Source organism: Quercus lobata, chromosome 1, assembly GCF_001633185.2.
Source record: "Quercus lobata isolate SW786 chromosome 1, ValleyOak3.0 Primary Assembly, whole genome shotgun sequence".
NCBI lineage: Eukaryota > Viridiplantae > Streptophyta > Magnoliopsida > Fagales > Fagaceae > Quercus > Quercus lobata.
The window spans coordinates 2298145-2319511 of NC_044904.1; the positions used below are offsets into that span (position 1 = coordinate 2298145).

General features: G+C 34.6%; 2 protein-coding genes across 7 annotated transcripts; one reads left to right on the forward strand and one right to left on the reverse strand.

Moving 5' to 3' along the window:
• The first annotated feature begins 5564 nt into the window (after positions 1-5564).
• Positions 5565-9907, forward strand: LOC115974104. Of its 5 annotated transcripts, none has more exons than XM_031094327.1 (8): positions 5565-5763; positions 6349-6718; positions 8205-8276; positions 8442-8509; positions 8631-8781; positions 8961-9041; positions 9131-9220; positions 9354-9907. In XM_031094327.1, exons 2-8 carry the CDS (start codon positions 6467-6469, stop codon positions 9444-9446), a joined length of 807 nt encoding a protein of 268 aa, XP_030950187.1. In that variant the 5' UTR covers positions 5565-5763; positions 6349-6466; the 3' UTR covers positions 9447-9907. The 5 variants fall into 5 exon arrangements, with proteins under 5 accessions (XP_030950187.1, XP_030950192.1, XP_030950194.1 ...); XM_031094332.1 differs by having other exon boundaries at positions 6401-6718; XM_031094334.1 differs by lacking the exon at positions 5565-5763 and adding an exon at positions 5803-5870.
• An 808-nt stretch (positions 9908-10715) lies between these two features.
• LOC115974131 (sulfhydryl oxidase 2) lies at positions 10716-21046 on the reverse strand. Of its 2 annotated transcripts, none has more exons than XM_031094356.1 (12): positions 20464-21046; positions 19927-19951; positions 19743-19835; positions 16584-16765; positions 15630-15699; positions 15455-15523; positions 15296-15369; positions 15063-15213; positions 13300-13340; positions 12102-12248; positions 11383-11811; positions 10716-11173 (listed from the first exon to the last, which is right to left on the reverse strand). In XM_031094356.1, exons 1-12 carry the CDS (start codon positions 20706-20708, stop codon positions 11152-11154), a joined length of 1548 nt encoding a protein of 515 aa, XP_030950216.1. In that variant the 5' UTR covers positions 20709-21046; the 3' UTR covers positions 10716-11151. The 2 variants fall into 2 exon arrangements, with proteins under 2 accessions (XP_030950216.1, XP_030950210.1); XM_031094350.1 differs by having other exon boundaries at positions 11335-11811.
• Between the last annotated feature and the right edge of the window lie 321 nt (positions 21047-21367).

Below are 21367 nucleotides of genomic sequence, written 5' to 3' on the forward strand. Positions count from 1 at the left end.
CGATACTTACCCCAAAACTAGCCGAGATGATAGCTCAATGCCCGGTGCAGTGTAGGAAGTAACCATCCGAGGACATATCACCCGCAAAATGAACTGCCCCTATGCTACTGAATAGTGGGGTGTTTCTCCATCTTCTTAACACTCCTATTGGCATTAACCTTTACAGTATTTGAGCCGAGGATTGAGTAACTTTAGAATTGTTATTAAGTAACCAACCTTACAAAACTCAATCTTTTTCTCATCCAAGTAGTTGGTTTCCCCATAGGCTTGAGTCCGAGGACTATGCAATGCCTTGGTTCTCTCCAAAACTCAGTTTTCTCATCCAAGTAGTTGGTTTCCCCATAGGCTTGAGTCCGAGGACCACGCAATGCCTTGGTTCTGTCCAAAACTCAGTTTTCTCATCCAAGTAGTTGGTTTCCCCATAGGCTTGAGTCCGAGGACCACGCAATGCCTTGGTTCTGTCCAAAACTCAGTTTTCTCATCCAAGTAGTTGGTTTCTCCATAGGCTTGAGTCCGAGGACCATGCAATGCCTTGGTTCTGTCCAAAACTCAGTTTTCTCATCCAAGTAGTTGGTTTCCCCATAGGCTTGAGTCCGAGGACCACGCAATGCCTTGGTTCTGTCCAAAACTCAGTTTTCTCATCCAAGTAGTTGGTTTCCCCATAGGCTTGAGTCCGAGGACCATGCAATACCTTGGTTCTGTCCAAAACTCAGTTTTCTCATCCAAGTAGTTGGTTTCCCTATAGGCTTGAGTCCGAGGACCATGCAATGCCTTGGTTCTGTCCAAAACTCAGTTTCGATAAGTAGTTGGGGGAATTATCCCCTTGGCTATGGCGTAGGATCTTGGTTTAAAGGGACCAGCCAAAACTCAGTTTCGATAAGTAGTTGGGGGAATTATCCCCTTGGCTATGGCATAGGATCTTGGTTTAAAGGGACCAGTCGTGCTATCGACGCTACAAAGCGCAGCCCCTAGTGAAGAAACGTAGCCCCTAGTGAAGAAACGTAGCCCCTAGTGGGACTTTACTCTAAAACACTATATCCCACTACTGAAAATGATGTGAAGGGTGGTATCTACCCACCACCAGTGCCAAGACACAAGCCTCCCCACAGACAGCGCCAATTGTAAGGACACGATTCGTGGTGGACCGTAGCAGTATTGGGTTCGCACGTAAAAAGGCCCAAACAACATCATTTGTAGAGCGTGGGTTTGAAAGGTTAGGCCTTGGTCGCCAAACGGTGGGTTTTACGTGGTATGCATACATGGTTAGGTCGTTTTCGCCTTAGGAGTCTTTCTCCTGGAGGCGGGTTGAGAGGCTCTAGTTTTTTGCCATTTTTCCTAACCCCTGTTCTAGATTACTCCTTTTTCCTTTTATACTCATCTGCATTCACTGTCCTTCGTCCACGTATAGGGTCAACCTTTCCAAGATTGATACTTGTCCCATCAGCCCATACCCAAAGTCGTTGGGGGTGGTTGTAAAAACTGAAGAATACGGCTCTGTCAGGTGCAGAGTATTGAATGGCAGTAAGGGCAGCTTTCCCTGGATATTTTAGATTTTCTTTCAAGTTTAGTTCTATACCATTTTTGCCCCTCTTACCGGTGGGACTTTGGGTCCGCCGAGGACTGAACTGTCCTCGGCTGTAACCCGAGGCCATTTTGTGCTTTATATTATTAAACTTGGGCCATAGCCCTCCTCGGCTTGGGCCTTTGGACTCCCTACGGGTAAATGGGCCTGGCTCATAAATTATTTGGACCCCACAGACTAAATGTTAATTTTGTTTGTTTTGTACATGGTTGTTAACGCAGTATTTAGAATGGTTATCTACAATGACCAAATTCCAGAAGACTTGGGCTAAATTTGTTACACAATTAAACTTCTTGTTGGGTGAGTGCTTTTGGTGATCATTGTTGATCTTGATCATTAAGGTTTTTGTTGTTAAAATTTGTTGCTTTTGGTAGAACAACAAAAAATTATTATGAGATCCTCATTCCTCAACAACTGCAAATTTTTTGCAGAGAGTAAAACTCAGTTGGTAAGCTACAAAATTAGATAGTATAATTATTATGAGTCCCTTACTTTCCTTGGGCTGAAATCAATTTTCTTGTATGTTGACTTACTAGGTTATGTTTGTCTCCTTATACCCATCACTCACAAGAAAATATTTTTGGATATCATTTTTTTAATTTTTACAAACAATGTTAGGCCTAACTAATACTCCACTTTCAGCTTATTGATGGATCGACAACTCACCTGCTTCATACGGATATTGCACCAAATAGTTATTATGTTTCTATAATGTGCATCTTTTACGTACTCCCTACTTTAAAATTAACCTAGTTCTAAATTAGCAAAGCAATACTAATTATTTAAGCTTCAGGGTATAATCATGCAGCCAATGAAGAAAAATCTTCTATTTTATTATGAGTATGTCACTTTAGGACCCTATCTATTATTGTATAGCACATGTCAAATTATTATTTTTTCCCTTTCAAAATTTTGATTATTTTGTATGGAGAAGAAAATAAGTATAACAAACTCAAATGGGTGGATTATAAAACAAAACACTCATATATAATAGGATATACAATTTTATGTAAAATACAATTTTAGTCTCTAAATTTTATCAAAATTTTGTTTTTCATCCTTATACTTTAAAAAAAATTCTTTTTTCATCTATAAATTTTTTCAATAATTTAGGAATGAAAGACAAACTTTTCAATAGTTTAAAAATGAAAAATGAACCTTTTAGAGTATAGAAATGAAAGACAAACTTTCGATAAAGTTTAAGTATTAAAATAGTACTTTATCCTACCGTTTTTATTCTCAGCAAATACCATTTTTGATGCTCCCATGCAAACTTTAAAAATGGTTGTTCAACCACCTTATCTTGTTAAATATTTGTTAGAATAAACTTAAAAGACGATTCTATGATGCAACCATATAGGTCTCATATGTGGCCATTATATATGCACCTCAGCACCTGGCTACTCAAACATGAAAAAAATGGGTGATGCCTAACAAACTAGATGACCAATGAAATGTTATGTGTTGTCTTAATATATAGTACTATACGTGTCTTTTATTGGTGTGAGGATGCTATTTGGAGCTTTCCCTCCTCATGTAATTGTAGAATGAAAAGAATCAGAACCATTTTAGAAAAGGTGGGGATTTTGAACTTGACTTCTTCAATGACATATGAGCTGATTCTAATTGGGAGAGTTACCAACCTAACCTTTGGGTATAAAAAGTCCATTGAAATTAATAAATTTTTTGTTTTTTCCAAACGAACAAGTCAACTTGTGTTGCTCTCATATAGATTTATAAGACCATATCCAATTGGGTCAACCAAACACTTGGTAAACAGATGAACTTCTTTGGAGAAGTCAGCAGTCAAAGGTCCAATTTGGAGTTCGAAACTTGAAATTCAAGACAAACATGAAAATTCTTTCTCTTTCACTCTCTTATGTATATACTTTATGACTGAAAATAAATCTGGTTAAGAGAGAGAGAGCAACAAAGATTTTCAATGAAAAATTAACCTTGGTCACATGAAAGACATGATTGAATCAGAGTTTTCAAGATTCTCAAAAAAGAAAAAGAAAAAAAGAAAGCATACTTTTGACAATATAATATGATTGTGATTGATGTCACATGATTAATAAGGATTGCTTTATGTTTCTCTTTAATTAGCTACTTACCCTCAACAAGAGTAAAATCTTCTCTGGTCCCTTATTTGTGAAAGTTTTTAAAGCTACATATATTAGGGAGTCCCCTACTACTCCATAAACTCCAATTATAATGAATATAAAAGTCACTGAAATAAATTCTTGAAGACTTTCAGCAAGTTGCTAACTACCTTCATGTAATTAAATAATAATTCATGCCCAATAGAGATAAAAGTTTTTTTCTTATAGGAAAATGTTTTAAATTTGAATTTTACATTATAAAAAATGGACATCCAATTCATTTTCAATAAGTAAAGCAGCCATCAATTATCATACATTACAGCTTAGATAATATATCTAATAAAAAAGAAAATACTATATAGAAAAGGGACCCATGCAAAGCCCAAATCACTGCCCAGAAAAATGCATTCCACTCTGGCCCATTACCACTTGAATTTAGGTCACAAGTGCATGAATAATAGATTATTATTATTATTATTTGAAAAATTACCTCTTGTACAATCCCATTGTTGAAGGTAGCAATCAAGAAGTATCACTTGCACTGGATAATATTTTCTGAGTAGGCTTGGAGTTAAAGAGTTTTATTGCTTATTATGCACTATATATTTATTTAAAAAACAAAAAACAAAGAGCATGCAATTTGCATATATGGCTACAAAATTTAAAAGTGCACTTCAAGTTGATGACCCATAGCAACTGTCATTCAGGACTCTGTATATGACAAATACACATACATCATATACTTGTATTTGTGACGCAAGAGATTATGTAGGCTTATCATCCTAGATCATAATAATATATTATATAATGTTTTTCCTTGACCAAATGTCTCGCAGTCTTACTACAGTGAACAAAAAAGAACGACCAAGTACAATGTAACATGGCGGAAAAAAAAGTTATAAAAAGTATATGCTTAAATTTAATTAAAAAATCTAAATATAAAATTTAATTGAAGAATTTAATATAACATATTTAAAGAACAGTATTTATTCGATGTAAGAATTTGTTTATCTCTAATCTACACTAGGTGGGGTTTCCCGATTCCCCATCTCAAAAAGGTAGTAGGTTGAGAATAAGTTCTACTTATTCCTGCATACACATACATACACCTATGTATATAACCTATATTTTAAGAATAAGCATAGTCACGTCTGATCAATTCTAATACTCATATATAAATCCAATCAAATTAGGAGTTTATTGAAATGCTATTAGGTATGATAATATGTATTGAATTTTAAGTAAAATGCTGATGTGAAAATTTCTTATTGAATGGTGTAAAACATGAGTTTTATACCCCATCCTTACCAAATTCAGAGTCATATTTATATATGTAATCATTTTAATATGCTTTATTATCATTCCCAAATAGAAGATTTTCTCTTTTTTTAGTGCTCTCACAAATGCTTTTCTAATTTTTATTGTTTCTAAGGCTCCGACTTTTTTATATCAAGCCACCACAAAATATCTTTAACATATCATATTCAATCTGTCATACTCTCGGGGATTTTTCACATCCTAAAAAAGGGATAGGTGCTCATAATTCAATTCCACTTTACCCTGTTGTCATCCCTAATTCAAGTTCCTGTATCCATTCTAGAACGTAATTATGGTACACAACTTAAATTGAACCTAAGTTTGGGAATAAAGCAAAAAATATATATTAAAAAAACTAATTACAGTGGAAGAGAAGGAATGTGAAAATTGATGAGTAACTCTCTGGTGGTCTTAACGGCAATAACGGTAAAGTACAAGGACAATCGTGTCACTCGCGGACTTGCCGTTGGAATCTCTCTCTTTCTCTCTCTCTCTTACAAGACATGTATTATAGGACACACCCACGTTTACATTTTTGGCCAAAGAGAGACACACACAGAGATTTTAATAATTATCCATGAATGTAAAATTTTTGGTATTATAAATTCGGTTCGGACAAGCCAAAACACTCCATCTCTTGCTTCATTCCAAAACAGAGATTTCCCTCACAAACTTAGAAAGAAGATAGAGATAGATAAATACTAAATAGAGAGAGAGAAAGAGAAAGCTTTCTTTGCTTTAAGAAAATACGATCCCCTTCTTGTAAGTCTCTTCTCTATTCCTTTCTTTTTAGTACTTATCTTTTCGGATAAATTCCTTTCCTTGTGCTTATACTTTCTGTCTTTGAAGTTCTTTGTTTCATAAAAAAGGTGAACTCTTTTTTCATGGGTCTTTCTCCTTTTCCCTCTCTGTTCTACTTTCTGGGTACTTTTTCCTCCTTGTTTTTATGCTTTGGAATGTTTTTGGGGAGAAGCTTTCTATATTGGGCTTCCTTTTATTTTCTTTGATTGTTCAGCTTTCTATTAGTTATGCAGTTTTATAAAAGCCTCTTATTGTTCATATATATAAAGATACCTCACTTTTTTAAATCCTTCCCTTTCTTCCCTCCTTAACTTTCAAACTCCTTTCTCCTTTTCAAAAACTTTGTACCTATTGCTTTTTATTCTTTGCAAATTTTTTTGAGCCTTAAATTGTGCTCCTTGTCCTCTCTTTGAGGGGTCCAGTTTCTCCTGTTTTGTTTTGAATAAAAAAAAAAAGAACTCCATGTTGGCTCTTCTTTTTTGTTTGGTGATTCCCTTATTCAAATAGCTTGCTTTGTTTTTAATAAGAATTGATTTTGTTTTCCAGGAACTCTATTGAAGGAATAGAGCTTATTCAAGGAGTTTTTGATTTTTTTCAGGCTTGGATACAGATATATTTTCTTGGAAAGATTTTAATTCGTTTGGTGGGTATTGATAATTTGAGGATGGGGGATCACTTTGTGTTGCTGGTGGATCGATTGATCACTGAATCCACATTAGAAGCTGCAATTGAGAGCAGAAACAAGTCTCTGCAAGCCACTTCCTCAGTGGTAATCATTGACGAGAAGAAAATTGATCACTCTTCCAAGAAGGTGAATTTTGCATCTCCTGGGAAAATGGTGGAATGCAGGATATGCCAGGATGAGGATGAAGATTCAACTATGGAGACACCCTGCTCTTGCTGTGGTAGCTTGAAGGTTAGTCAATTGCCCTCTCCTTCGATGCTAACCTTTAATTTGTTTTATAATGTTTAAGTACTTGTATTTTGGGTTTCCTAGTCTGTCCCTTATGTTCTTCATGTTGATTTGTACAATCCCAGAATTTAACTGATTGTCAATAGCAAAGTTGTATGTAGAGTTGTTTTATTGATTTGGTATTAGTCTTAAAAAGATTTGGGGTAAATTAAACTTTTCGTCCCTGAAATTTGGGATAAGTTCGATTTTGGTACTCTAGATTTAAAAGGTTTTAATTCAGTCCTTCAAATTTCAGAAATGGAAAAATTCGACCCTCCATCTATTTTCCGTTCATTTCTTGCTTGCATTTTTGGTCCCTTAAGATATGAGGTTGGTTCGATTTTATTCCCTATATTGGATGCTGATAGTAATGTAAATGGGAAAATAGATGAATGGACTAAATTGTTTCCTTTTTGAAATTTGAGGGACCAAAATATAATTTACCCAGAGAACTAAATCGATTCAGTGCTACCCTACAAGTTTTTTTTTTGGTGCAAAGATGGACCTTTATTATCTTGATATATACTTGACACAGCAAGTCAACCCCCCAAACCACTCACACACAAAATATATATCTATATTTTCTTCATCATATTGATTAGTTTTTGACATGTCACACGTGACTGAAAAAAAATCACTAATATAAAATCGAAAATTCCTAACTTGATGGACTTAAGCTAAGCTTTTGGCTTCTTTTGATCAATGCAAGTAATGATTCTGGGAAATTCACAAGATTGGATTTGCATGCGCAAGTTTTTTTATGCTTGTTGAGAAAAAGGAGGGGAAAAAAACTTATAGGCCTCTCCACATGTAGGAAAAGTAAACTTGATGTTCACATATCAAAAGATGCAATTATCTAAGTGACTTAGCACGCTGTCATCATAATCATCATGTACACATCAACCCCACCAGCATCAAATAATCTCTTTTTTTTGGGGGGGTGGGAGGGTTTGACATAGAGTCACAGATAGGGCCTTTGTGTTGGATGTGGATTAAGACAGTCCAGCATGAACTAGAAAGAGGTGCTTTGCATGGATGTGGATCATGAAACAGAGAGGTCTAAATTTGGGAGTTTTTAATTGCAGATCACTTTTCTAATCTTTGTAACTGTGTGGCTGAATCTTTAAATCATGGTGCATATTCCTTAACTTGGTAATGAAGACTTCACATGGTGGCTACTATAATGCTCCTTTAGCTTTAGCCATCAATCCAGTATTTTTGGCAATTCTTGTCTTCTTTTCAAATTGTTGCTTGAGAAGTGTTGAGGTGTTGTCTCATTTCACCTCAATAGAATGAGAGTACTAGAGGACTCAACTGATGGTTTCATTTACCATGTAAAGTATGATTTGTTCAAAAACATGCCTTTCTTATTTATTTGATTTTGCCACAGCATAATTGGTTTTAGTGCAGAATGTCCCTGTCATATTCATTTGTTTCTTGATTTTTGCAGTATGCCCACCGTAGATGTGTACAAAGGTGGTGTAATGAGAAAGGTGACACTATGTGCGAGATATGCCAACAGGTGATTTATGATCTTTCTAGTCATGCTTCTTAATAGTTTATTTTCACCTTTCCTTCACTGAACACTGAGTTTTGACTACTTCATTATCTGCATAATATTCTATTTTGCATTTCCCCAATCATTACAAATTTAGCTAATTACTAAGATTGAATTCTTGAATTTCAGCAATTTAAGCCTGGTTATACTGCTCCTCCCCCACTGTTTCGATTTGGGCGTGTTCCAATGAACTTTAGGTAATCTTTATATGAACTTTCTGATATATATTTCATTGCCTTTAATTTGGAATGTGAGTTTTTTTTTTTTTTTTTTTTTTTTTTCAACTTGACCAATGTACTTATGTGGTGGTTTTACCAGGGGAAATTGGGAGATATATCGAAGGGACTCAAATAGTCCCCGTGTTATAGCAATGGTTTCAGCTAACCGCAGTTTCCTAGAGCCTGACTATGATGAATACTCGGCTTCTACTACAAGAAGTTTGATGTGTTTCCGTTCAGTTGCTCTCATTGTACATTCTCTCTCTCTCTCTCTCTCTCTGCGTGTGTAAAAATTCTATTCAACGTTTTAAAATGGTAACCTCTAACTTAAAAAAAAAAAAAATGGTAACGTCTAACCTATATATAGGTTAGATCTAGTTGTAACAAGTCCTCTTCAGAATCATTGATCCATTGCGCTTCTTGTTTGCAGTTCATGGTTCTTCTGATTTTACGGCATACTCTTCCTCTCATAATTAGTGGAGGCAATGGTTATTCTTTCCCGCTATCTATGGTAAGCTTCTTCGTTTGCCATTTCATTTCATGAAAACAAAGATGAAACCTCAGTTGTAGATAAGTACAATTGCATACCATTCTTTGCAGTTGTTATTTCTACGAACAGCTGGAATTATCCTGCCAATTTACATTATGGTGAGAGCAGTAACTTTTCTCCAGCGCCGCAGATACCAACAGGTTAGTTCCTATTATGGTATCACCTCACACTTCTTTTCTAATTTTGAAATTTTTCTGCAACCTTAAACCATCTAATAGCCAATTCTCATTGAAGTTTATTTTTCAATTTTCTTGTTCTGGTGGCTGACATTAGGAGCCTTCCATTTCACCAATCGCTTCATCTGATGATGAAATTGAGGATTCAACCTTGCAGCCCCAGCCTCATATCATTCGTGTTCAGGTGTAGCCGCTGCAATTGAAGAAAATTTGGTCTTGGCTTGTGATTAGTAGCATCTTCCAATCTTTATATTAGTCTTGTTTCAAGGTGAAATGAATGGAAATTGGGATAAGATACTTTCAAAGGACAAGTATGATTCTCCTTTGCCATCTCTCAGACCAAGAGGCAACACTTTAAACAATTATAGAGAAAATTTCTATTGGATGTAGTTTTTAACATATGCACTTCCCTTGCTGCACATCCTCTGAATACTTTGTACAGTCAGAAAAGTACCCAACTGTATATACATATGATATACCAAAAGAATACAAGCCAATATTGTATTAAAGGTGAAGAATATTGTTGTATGTCTGTATTGTAAATACCCCAGTTGGCATTCATGTCTCAAAGACTGATACTAGTCAGTAGAACAAGTTAATGAAGCAAGACAAGCTGCGTAAGTTAATCTTTTACTTCAAAATCTTCTCTCATTTTGCACTGTTTCCCTATTAATGGACACATGGATACAAAAAAAATTAGGATATGCTCCTCTTAGAAGTTATTTGGTGCACTCTTTCCTCTCTTATTTCTCGCTATGAAGGTCTCCAACAGCCAAACATGGCCACAGCACAGAAACAACAATGGTAAAAAGTTAAATACCACAAACATGATGCATCCATCCATACCAGGGATTTGATATTACAATTTTCTAACTTCGTTTGTTTTTCGAGATATATGTCTTACCTAGAAATCTATCACATACCATCAAATGGGAATATATCTTCTTTTTTTCAACTTGCACTTTACGACTTTGGTCTATTAAGTATCAATTTTTTTCAACACAACCTAAACTTCCGGCTATTTCTGTTAGCTGGATTGTCATTGAGACCTAACACTCATAAATGATGTCATTCTGTAATTTACTTCCGCACTCATTCTAGACTCTCTTTTTTTTCCTTTTCTTTCTCCTTTTTCTTTGCTACTTCTCTTAGCAAGAGACAAAATGGATACTGTACGAGTTTGATTGATTTTGAAGAAAAAAAAAAGGTTACATAAAACATGATCCGAAAGTTTGGTGACCAATTTGTAAAAGATAAAAATAAAACAATAAGAATCAAAATGAAAATAACTCCAAACTTATAAATGTGTAATTCACCCTATTTTCCGACTAGCACTAAAATTTAACATTATTCAGTGTTCCAGAAGATGGTGAAAGGGGGTCATAATTACGAATTGATCATTATTTCTTCAAGCCGCCAATACAAGTCACCATTACTTAAAAAGTAAAGAGAAGTAAAATACAAAGAAAGACAAGTGTTATTAATAAGTGGATGATGTAACAATCAGGTCAAAGTCTGCATGAAGTCCAAATCCAAATCCTATGGAGTTGCCAATCATGACTCCATATTTCAAATAGAGTACATACAAGGTCATTACTCTTCTTCTAATCCCTCGTCTAGGTCCGTATGATTAACAAAAAGTAAACTTCAAAAAATTTATTTTAAAAAAAAAAAAAAGGCACAAATCCAGTGTGATTCTCTGTCAAAATTATGATTGTGATAAAAATCTGTACAGTCCATTTTAATTGAAAACCAAAAAAAGGTTTTGAAAGAGGATACAGAAGAGGACCTCAAGCAGGGTATTTGGTACAAGTCTTTCATCTGGACTCCCCCCCTATTCAGAGACTGATTTAACCTGGCTGTTGCCTGTATGTATTTTTTCCTCCTAACAATCTTTAGTTCCAGCTTTTTCTTGGCCTGAAAAGTTGCGGAACAAAAACAAAATAAGCAAATGAAAAAACCTCCTAACAACCCCCCTTCCCTCTAGCTCTCTCGCTCTCTTTTTTTTCCCTCCCTCACCCCCATTTTTTTTTTCCTTATGATTTGCTTCTTTAAACCCTTTTGAAAGAGCTCATTACCCTCCTAATTATCATATTTCTTTATAAGAGTGTAGTTGGTGAAAATACTTCCGACTTTTCTGCTGTGAACGCCAGTAGCAAGCAAGTGCTCCGAATGCACAGCTAGCAACAGCAATTGCCAATGCAGCTCCCAAAGGCACCACAAAAGCATTTGTTGAGACCACCAAATCATCAAGAGCCACACCAGACTTATCACTTTCATGATTATTCTTGTCCTTGTATATAGACACTAGCTTTTTCCCATAGTAATCAGTCAAAAATTTGAACACCTCATCCTGGTCCCACTGAATTCCACTCTGGCTTTGGGATTGACGGCAGGAAGAGCAAAGCTGCTTTGGAGGCCAAATCATCTTTGGAAATTTAGGATCCCCAGTTTGTAGAGCGGCTTCTTCTTTGATTAATCTCTCATTGACCTTATTGTGTGCACTCCACAACCAAAGGGCAAAGTCACGGGTTTTGTTGAAGGGACTAGAGACACTGAAAATCAAAACTATTCACTTTTAGCTTAAGTTAGCTGAAAGAAGCTTAAAGGATTTGAAATAGGACAAATTTTCCTTCAAATTGGTTTGGAGGCAAGTTCTTCCAACCTACTACATTGCAATTGAAAGGACCATCCATTTGTACTTCAAATCATTCAATAATGAATCATTTAATGAAAATATACATGAACGGTCATATGAATCACCGCATAATGGTTTGTAGGAGATTCCTTTGGTTAGGAGGAAAATTGTCCTTCGAAATATGCATTATTTATTAGAAGCACATACCTTGAACACATCTCATAAAAATGTTGGCGACATTCCTCACAAATAAAGAAGTTGTGTACAAATTCACAAATAGCTTGAAATGCAAACTGGCTCTCTCCATCCTCAATTCTCACAGAGAGTGAATGCAGCAAAACCCATAATCCACAACTACAGAAAGAGAAGTAAGCTTCTTGTCAAAAGAATACAACTGATAATAATGCCCATAGTTGGGAGGAGACTTTAGTGGCGAGGCTATAACAACCAATAAAAGCAGCAGCTAATGTTTAAATTTGCACTTGCATTAGTGATTGCAGGTAATCATATGAATAACATGTAATCAGTGGAATTGTAAACTTGTAATACAGGAGGCAAAACTGTGTATGACATCATGGGAAAGCACCATCAGGATACCATCTCAATCTCATAAGCACCTTCTTACTCTCAAAATCAAAATTTACTATATAGAAGAAAAGGAGAAGAGAAACACATGCAGCAAAAAGAAATTTATTGTCTCCTTTTGTCTATATTAAAGAAAAAAAAATTATACTACAAATTGAAAGTTAACTTTTAAGATGTGTTCATACATTACACACACAACACACTAATTTGTCTTAAATATAAATTACTTTTACGTTTCATTTGTACCCAAAAAAACACATAAAACATAAAAAGACAAAAAAGGATTTCTTGTTTCCTGAAGAAACTTCCAGAAAGCAATAAGCAGTAGCTTCACCTTCATCTTAGGACACATCAAAAAATGGTACAATGGTAAAGCTAACTACTAATCCCCACCACATAGTATTCACAAATATGAATTCACAGCATTTCCTTCTAAATCATTCAAATAAGTGAGCAGAAAATAAATTTAACCATCCACATCTCCATGATGCGCTTCTAAAAGAAACATTCCACACATAATGTCTATTTTAATCCTTCCTTCCAATGTATGACACAAATAGAGATAAGTGTAGTTATAACAGCAATTCAGAAATATATGCCTATCACATTAAACCAGGTATCTCCTAGATAAAGAATTCTGTAAAATGTCAGGTGTACAGATTTTTTTTTTTTTTTCCTTTTTTTTTCACTTCTCTGGGAGATCTTGTAATTTTGTGAAGGCAACCACATGTAAAATTCTAAATATTAAAATGTGAAAAAGATACATGCTCAGAAAACCAAACCGTTAATCAAAATTTGGAGTATGCAAAACAAACCATACCTAAAACCCCTTGTATCATTCTTGCTGCCACGGCAGAACATCTGCAAAAGAACATGCAAAGACAATATAAATGGTTAGGGATTTGCTTCCAGTAATAAAAAATAACATCACAAGAAAACTGAACCGAGCTAGCCAACATATAACCATAGAACATAAGAATGGATATATTCACTGCAAAAGCCAAGGTATTAGACAACTAGCTAGTTATAGGCATCTGAAAACTGACAATCTCACTATCAAGGCATTTAAGTATCCCAAACTAACTTGGCACATCACTCACCTCAGCAGAGACTCAATAAATGGCTTAAGCACTGATGCTCGGCAAACAATAAAATCCACCAATATTATTAGTCAAATCATATCAAATTTGTATACAGTTTCAACCCCCTCAAGGCTTTCAATATCATCAAATCAGCAACTACATAAAATTTCATATAAGTGGGTGAAAAGAGTTTTCACAAAATCAAAGGAACTCATTGCTAGACAGGACATCCAACATTTTACATCTACTGAATTGTCTGAAATGATATTCTCACAAATCTCATTTAATTTTTCAAATTGAGACAAGAGAACGAGAAAAACATCAGAAGCAGAATCTGCTAGGCTGAGCATATTTTATGCATGAAATATTGATTAATTTCCAGAATGAAATTGGGCATTTCTATGAATCTAACTTGAACTATCTTATGTTAAAGGTCCTGGCCAAAAGCTCATAAGCAAGCTCAAAGTTTGACCCAATCGAATTGCATTGATTTAAATACAACAGTACAAGAAACAGTATTCAATGATAACAGTTATAGGCCAGGTTGAAAGTTGAACAGCCAGAAGTACTGGAGGACCCAAATACACTGACATATATGGATTAAAACATTGCAGATATAATATTCTACAATTTCCGGAAAGGCTTTAATGCCAGTGAGATATAGAATTTCACGAGCCAAGGAGCTTGAAACTGATACCCTCCAGAAGCAATAAAAGGGAAACAAAAAGACTTTATTTTTATTATTTTTCCTTCAACACAAACTTAAAACCTTGATTATTGATCCCTAAGCATAATACATGAAGTGGACCAAGCTTGATTAACTCCAAACAAACCTTAATTATAAGAACATCAAGGTAAAACTAGACCTGACCCATAACATAAAACTAAAGTCCTTCATAGTAAAACCCATAAACCTGACCTAATTCTAGATTTAACTTGAATAAGGGAAATGACCCTAGTAGTAATTAACCAAAAGTCAATAAATTATTAAACTCTAACATCACTTCTAGCTTTAATTAACCAGCATTAGAGTTTCCCTTTTTTGATGCTCTTTCATCCATCTTTTGCACCTAGAATTTGCTCATCACTCATGATTGCATCAATGATGAATGAAGCTTAGCAATCTTACTGCTTATGATATTTTTCACTTACATAAAGAGGAAGGGTGGGGGGGGGGGGGGGGGGGGGAATCTATAGTTAGAAGTGCATTATTTATTGTTTATGACATTCAAAATTGATAAAAGTTTAGCCAATGCCACTGTACTAAACCAGATGCTGACAATTGTAAAAGAAATCATAAAAAGTAACTGGGAAAAAAAATGTTGATACATATTTGTTCCTCAAATGGAATCAAGATTATATCAGCCAATACGAAAACCTAGGTAGAAAAGCATCTCTTAAACCCTGACTGTACAACAGATAATATTGATACATTATATATAATCATAGAATAGCATAATAAAAATGTTAATAAAGGAAATGAAGGCCTTTGAGTGTCTACCCAATATCCACGAGGAACTTCTTTTCCACAAATCTGAATATTCCCCAGTGCACCCTTTCCATCATTATTTTCCTGCTTACTAGTTGTGTCCATGTCTAAAGGGCACAATTCATCAAAGTTTACGAGGACCTCTGCACTTCCCATACGGCACCTGCCATATATATCTAGAGTGAAACAATGAAGTAGCATGCTGGGCAGAGATAAGTGGCGTACTTCAAAGTTCAGTCTTATACCTTTTAGAAGGATGATGAGCCACCAAAAGTTGTAGAAACTTAATTAGTGAACCCCGGGTTTCTGATTTGATCATCTGCAACAAATGCATAAAATAGAGAGGTAGTATTCATTAAATGAGCTTGATCAATAAAGCTAGACCAGAAAGCAAAAGGTTATACCTTGTGTTCTAAGATGATGTCAAAGGTCGTTGATGTTGCCTCCTCAACATCATACACAGCTCGTGCAATCTTACAAAATTCACAAGTTGCAAGAGTCAGTATCTTAATTTATAGAGATGAAACATTAATTTGTAAAACAAGCAGACAAATTTATATTTAATGCTCCCCAAATGACCTGTCCAGGGTCTGACACATTTGATGAAAGATGCTCATTTTCAAATTTCTCATCATCCAAGCCAAAAGAGCTGCAAAGTTTAAAGCACATTAGAATTAGTAGCAAGAACAACTCTTGAAGGTAAATAAGCACACATCTTTACAAGTGTTTTGTTCAATTCCTTTTTTAAAATATCTGGTTATAAAAATGACCTTCATAAGTAATTCTAGATATCTCATACTTTTCTTTTTTGTTTTACTTAAATGAATTCTGACTCCCCTCACAATCACAGAAAAGAAGAGAGAGAGAGAGAGGCGGTGGCGGTGGGTGGGGGCACAAGGCACATTTCAGTGGTTAAAAAAATAAAACAAAATATTTGGCCAAGTACTAATGATACTCATTCCTTTGACAATTTACATAGTTGAAAAAGTAAAAACCAAGACATACTTAACCCCATTGTTAAGCATCCAGATATGTCAACAAAGAAAGGAAATAATAATAAAAGGTTGATAATATTGTGGATCTCTTATTGAAGTTTCCATTAATTTTAAAATTTCCCTATTTAGTATCTAGTAGCAAATTAGAAACTTCTCTAACTAGGGGCAAAATGAGGCACTCATCCTTGTGCAGAAGGCATTAGTTAAAGGACAAATTTCCTTTGCATTGAATGTATGCACCACAAATCTACAAAGTATGAGACCAATGAGCTATAGCTCAACTGGTACTTCCTCCTATAGTAGTGGGATGAAGGGTGAGGTCATGGGTTTAACACCCGCTAGGTGCATGTGTAACTTACCAATAAAAAGATACAAAGTATGAGAACTTTCAAAAAACACACCATAAAAAAATTAAATGTATATGTCATAAATCAAACATTGAAATAGTAAATTCTAACTTCATACCTGTTTCAAGTAAAACATATAGTACAACAGAATTATTACCTTCAAAAAAGAAATAGATGTAAATACCTCATACCTGCCCATTTGCTTGTTGATCCAATTAAGCAATCGATCAGCTGTCCGTGCATCATCAATAACACGTATTTCATTTTTCTCTTGTTTAGGTTTCCAACCACCAGATACAAATTTAGAAGGAGGGGCCCAAAAGAGCATAGGATAATGATCCACAGAAAACTTATCACAAAGTTTACTGTTTATCTGTGCTGCCAAAAAAGTGAAAGGAGAATGACTAACCACCAAGTAAAAATAAATAGAGTTAAGTGTTATTTAAGAAACCCAATAAGAGGGATGCAATAAATCAAACATAGAAAAATATACTGTTGATGGTCAATCATGGTTATGGATTACTTGTCTGAAGTTCAGTTACCTTCTTTAATGGTATGGTTAAACCACCCCCCCCCTCCTCTCTCTCTCTCCCTTCTTTTTCCCCAAAAAGAGCCCAATCCTAGACAGCATAAGTCATATCAATATTGAAGGGTTTTTTTTTTTCAAATAAGTAATATCAACATTAAAGTTAATATTTGATAACTGATATTAATGAATGTTATCCAATTGTCAAGGAACAAAATGACTAAGGAAAATATCTTTCCAAAATAAAACAAACAGGACAAAGTTTAGCTACAAAATTAGTTGTAGCTTAAGGCTACAAACTCACTCAATAAAATAAATATTACAATATATATTGAAAATCTAACCGTTGAATTGCATGTTCTTTACACCCTTAATACACATGTTAAATTTTGTGTCAATCGGATATCATTTACTACATGATCTATACGTTTATATTTTGTTCATAATTTTAAATTACAAAAACTTGCAATTTAAAAAATTTATTGATGACATAGCTATTGATCTTTAATTTTCTTGAAATTTTGCAAGCATGAAGGATATAAGAAGAAGGTGTAATCCAATGGTGGATTTGTCAAAATTCAAATCCAATGAAAATATATTAAGTAAGTTTGTAGCCTAAGGCTACAACTAATTTTGTAGCTAAACTTTGTCCAAACAAAAATAAAAAATTGAGAAGAAGGGAGGCATTACAAATTACTATAGGTATTGTTGCCTTCTTTCTGTTCCAGATTGCAATTTTTTTACTAAGTCCAAATTCACAGTGTTTTTGTCTTCTTTATGTCAGAGCATACAAACCAAATTTCAAGCTAATGACTTTGGACTCACCATGGTTAATCAACCTGTGAATCTGTGACTTCCAAGTCAGGTCCATCATGCGAGCTACATTCTCTTATTCACACTCACTCTGCCAACCATCAGCTCTAATACCACTCATTAAAGTGAAGGAAATTCTTCAAATGAGATCTAGATTCACATGATAGGACACCACATTCCCACTTTGGTTTATCTGAGACTTAGATATGGGGGCTCATGTACAAGCTGAACATCTCCACCTATTAACTTAAACTTTTAAGTTGGATACTCTAACATAATATCAAAATCCAGTTTGATTGTTCTTGGACTCGACATGCCATGCTTGTTAGGCTTTGTTTCATCTTTGGTTAGGCAATCAGGCCCATTTATCTCGATTTAGGTTTTGGTTGGACCAGTGGTATTAAGTTATCCCACATTGGTTGTGTTTGGGACTTGATATGGTTATTACCTAGTTGGGCCTCTCCAACTGCTAGCTTAGGCTTCTAGATTGGGTGCTCTAACATTGTACTCATCTATTATTTTGATCGAAGTAATGGTATTTAAGAGCAAAGACAAAATTCAACTACAGGAGTCATAGACAAAATAAATTCCTAATGGGAAAAAAACAGTTCTGAAATTCACAACTTTTAGGAAAATATTAAACAGGAGCTTATGTAGCATAGGAGCCACCGAGGCAAGATAGAATCCTACAAAACCAGCATATTCCAAAAAATCATTCTCATGTTTCTCACAAAAATCATCCCCTAAAAAATCCCACCATCCATTAAGCGTGACAGAAGCCACAAAGTTTCTTCCTCAAAAGCCCTATACCACTTGTTTTGCCTTCTAATAGACCTAGGAGTTTATCCCAAATTTCAATCTAAAACTTCTTTATAATCATGACAAACCCTGTTGAGAGCATTATAAATTTACAGCAGGATATATTTCTGCTGTTGAAAATATATCACTGCAGATCATCCTTCATTGCCTATATGCTAGAAGAGCTCCACTCCAAGTTCTCTAGTTTACAGTTGAGCTGTGTCTATCAGATGGTTTAGTTATTAGCACAGGATTATCAGCCAATCTTAATCCTCTAAAGGGTTCTTTACAGCTTTTCTGATAGAACTGGATTAAAACAACTGTAATTTGAGACAGGGTTATTCTGTTCCTTTGGTGGCTTTACTGATATGAATATGCAAAGAAGTCTGAATAACTTGTCATGACCATCAATCAATAAGCTTATCTGTTCCAAACAATCAGCAGATTTGACAGACTTTCAGACACAACAGGACAAATGAAAAGATCACACTAAAATCCAAGAAGCACAGGCAGAAAAAGTCAAAGGAGTACTATTGAATTTAAGCCAGTACATAGAGAAAATGACTTAATCCGGACTTGTTTAAGTTTAATTAACCTTGCATTTATAAAAGATAGTTTAGCACCCTGTAAAACAGGATCCATTTTTTATTTATGATTTATCAACTCCATGTAATTAGGAAATCAGATTGGAGTTAATGATTAATGGATGAAATCAATTCCAACATGAAGAAAAAACAATAAAATCCAATAACCACAATAGTGTCGGCAATTGGATTTTAAAAGGAGATAAGTACAAAACTGAAAATGGACACAAAAAAATTAAACCCATTTCCTGGCCAGAGCAACAAAAGAAAATATTCTATTGTTTCTCTAGCAATCAAACAATAGTATAATTGTATAATTCATACTTCCAATTTATAGGATTTCAAAGTGACATGAAATTGTAGATGGGCAGGATCAGTTCCAAATCTGAAGAAATTATGGGATACTTAGATACATAATAAAAATATATCAAGGGTTTACTTAGAGATGGAGGATTTCTATGATTGTGTCCTCCAAAAAATTCAGTAGTCATTCTCAGGATAGGAAAAAGGCACTAATATCTTCCACAGAAAGAAAATATCAAGAAAGTAATTCCCATTTCCCACACAAAAAATAATAAAATATGACCCCCTGTGAAGAAAGTAATCAAGAAAATTGGCAGCATAAATACCTTCAATGCACAGTCCACTCTAGTCATCAATATGATCCCCGGATGCACTGCATCAGGTCCATTAAAAAGCCTTGCAACTCTTTCGTAATGGGGCTGCACAAATTTATTTTCAATCAACACAACAACAAATAATAATACAGCGTCTCATTATGAATTATTGATCACAAATTTCAGCATATCATACCTTATAATTTCTGCAAGCAGGACACCTGCCAGACCAATTAAACCATGTCAAATAAAAATCAAACTCCACAAGACATACATATATCCAAATTCGTTTTAACTTTTTTAACAAATGCACGTAATTACAGCAGCAAAGCCTTATTCCCAAAACCATGGGGTCAGCTCGGCTATGGATCTTCAACAGACTAATTGGAAAAGTAGTAAACCATTTCTTAATTAAAGAAAACCCATTTGAAATTATTTAATCAGCTAATATATTTATATGGATTGCCTATTTCATAAGCTACCTAGATAACGCAATTTCATTCAAAATAATTACTCTTTAGTACAAATTTCAACACCACCAATCACCGAACACTATTTCTCACCAAAAAAAAAAGCATTCCCTCAGAATTCATTCTATACCATAATTCAAAATCTAAAAAACCATGTCTTAGTTGCAATCTAGTATTTAAAAAAATATAAATAAATAACATTTGAAATTATCAAACAACCTTATACAAATTATTTAAAATTGCATAGATCTGAAAAAACAGACCAGTGAGCGAAGAATTCTACGACAGCAAAGGTGGCAGGGGTGTCTCTAAGAACAGCATCGAAATTCGTGACGTTTATATCGACAGCGTAATCGTGAGGGTGGAGATCAGCGACGACGTTGTCGTTTTTATTGTTGTCTTCGATCGAACGAAGGAGCGACCGAGACGGCGAAGACGACGATGTCGTTTTTGGGATCAAGAAGAGCAGGAGACACAGAACCAGATTCAAAACCAGCAGCTGAGACATGTGGGTAATGAAACCTTTGTTTTGTTTTGTTTTTGTTTTTTTTTTTTTTTTTGGTTTATGGACTAGGGTTTGTGTACTATGTAGTTTTGTAGTTTTGTTTTGAGATTTTGTGTGTGTGTGTGTGTGTTTTGTAATAACTGAGATCTGCGTGAAGAAGCAAATTAGCTAGTGTTTTACGATCAGTGTTTGTTTGAGGAATGTGAAATTTCAGGTTGGAGGAGTTGTGTTGTTGTTGTGCTTGTGCCTGTGTTGTCTTGTCCCTCTCTCTCCCTCTCCCCTGGCCTTGGACTTGACTGAATGAATGAATGCACAGTATTAGCACGAGCGGTTTTTTTCTTTTTTGGACAAAATTTAAGGAAAAGATTATAACTCAAAAGTGTTTTTTCAATTTTATTCAATGTTCATTTGATCTAATTTATTTTTAGCTGTTTGAAAAAGTTATACTTGAAAAGAAAAAAACTGAAAATTAAAAATGCGATTTCAAATCATTAATACAAACAATCCTTCTCAAATCAAGTAGTTGTTTTGGTTAATAAAAACCAATGGAGCCACAAGGCTATTGAAAATCTATATTTTGTCCTTAATCCATAATTGTTAAGGTATATTTTTAGAGAAAAAAATGAAAAATGCTAAAGACACAAAAAAAAAAATAAAAAATC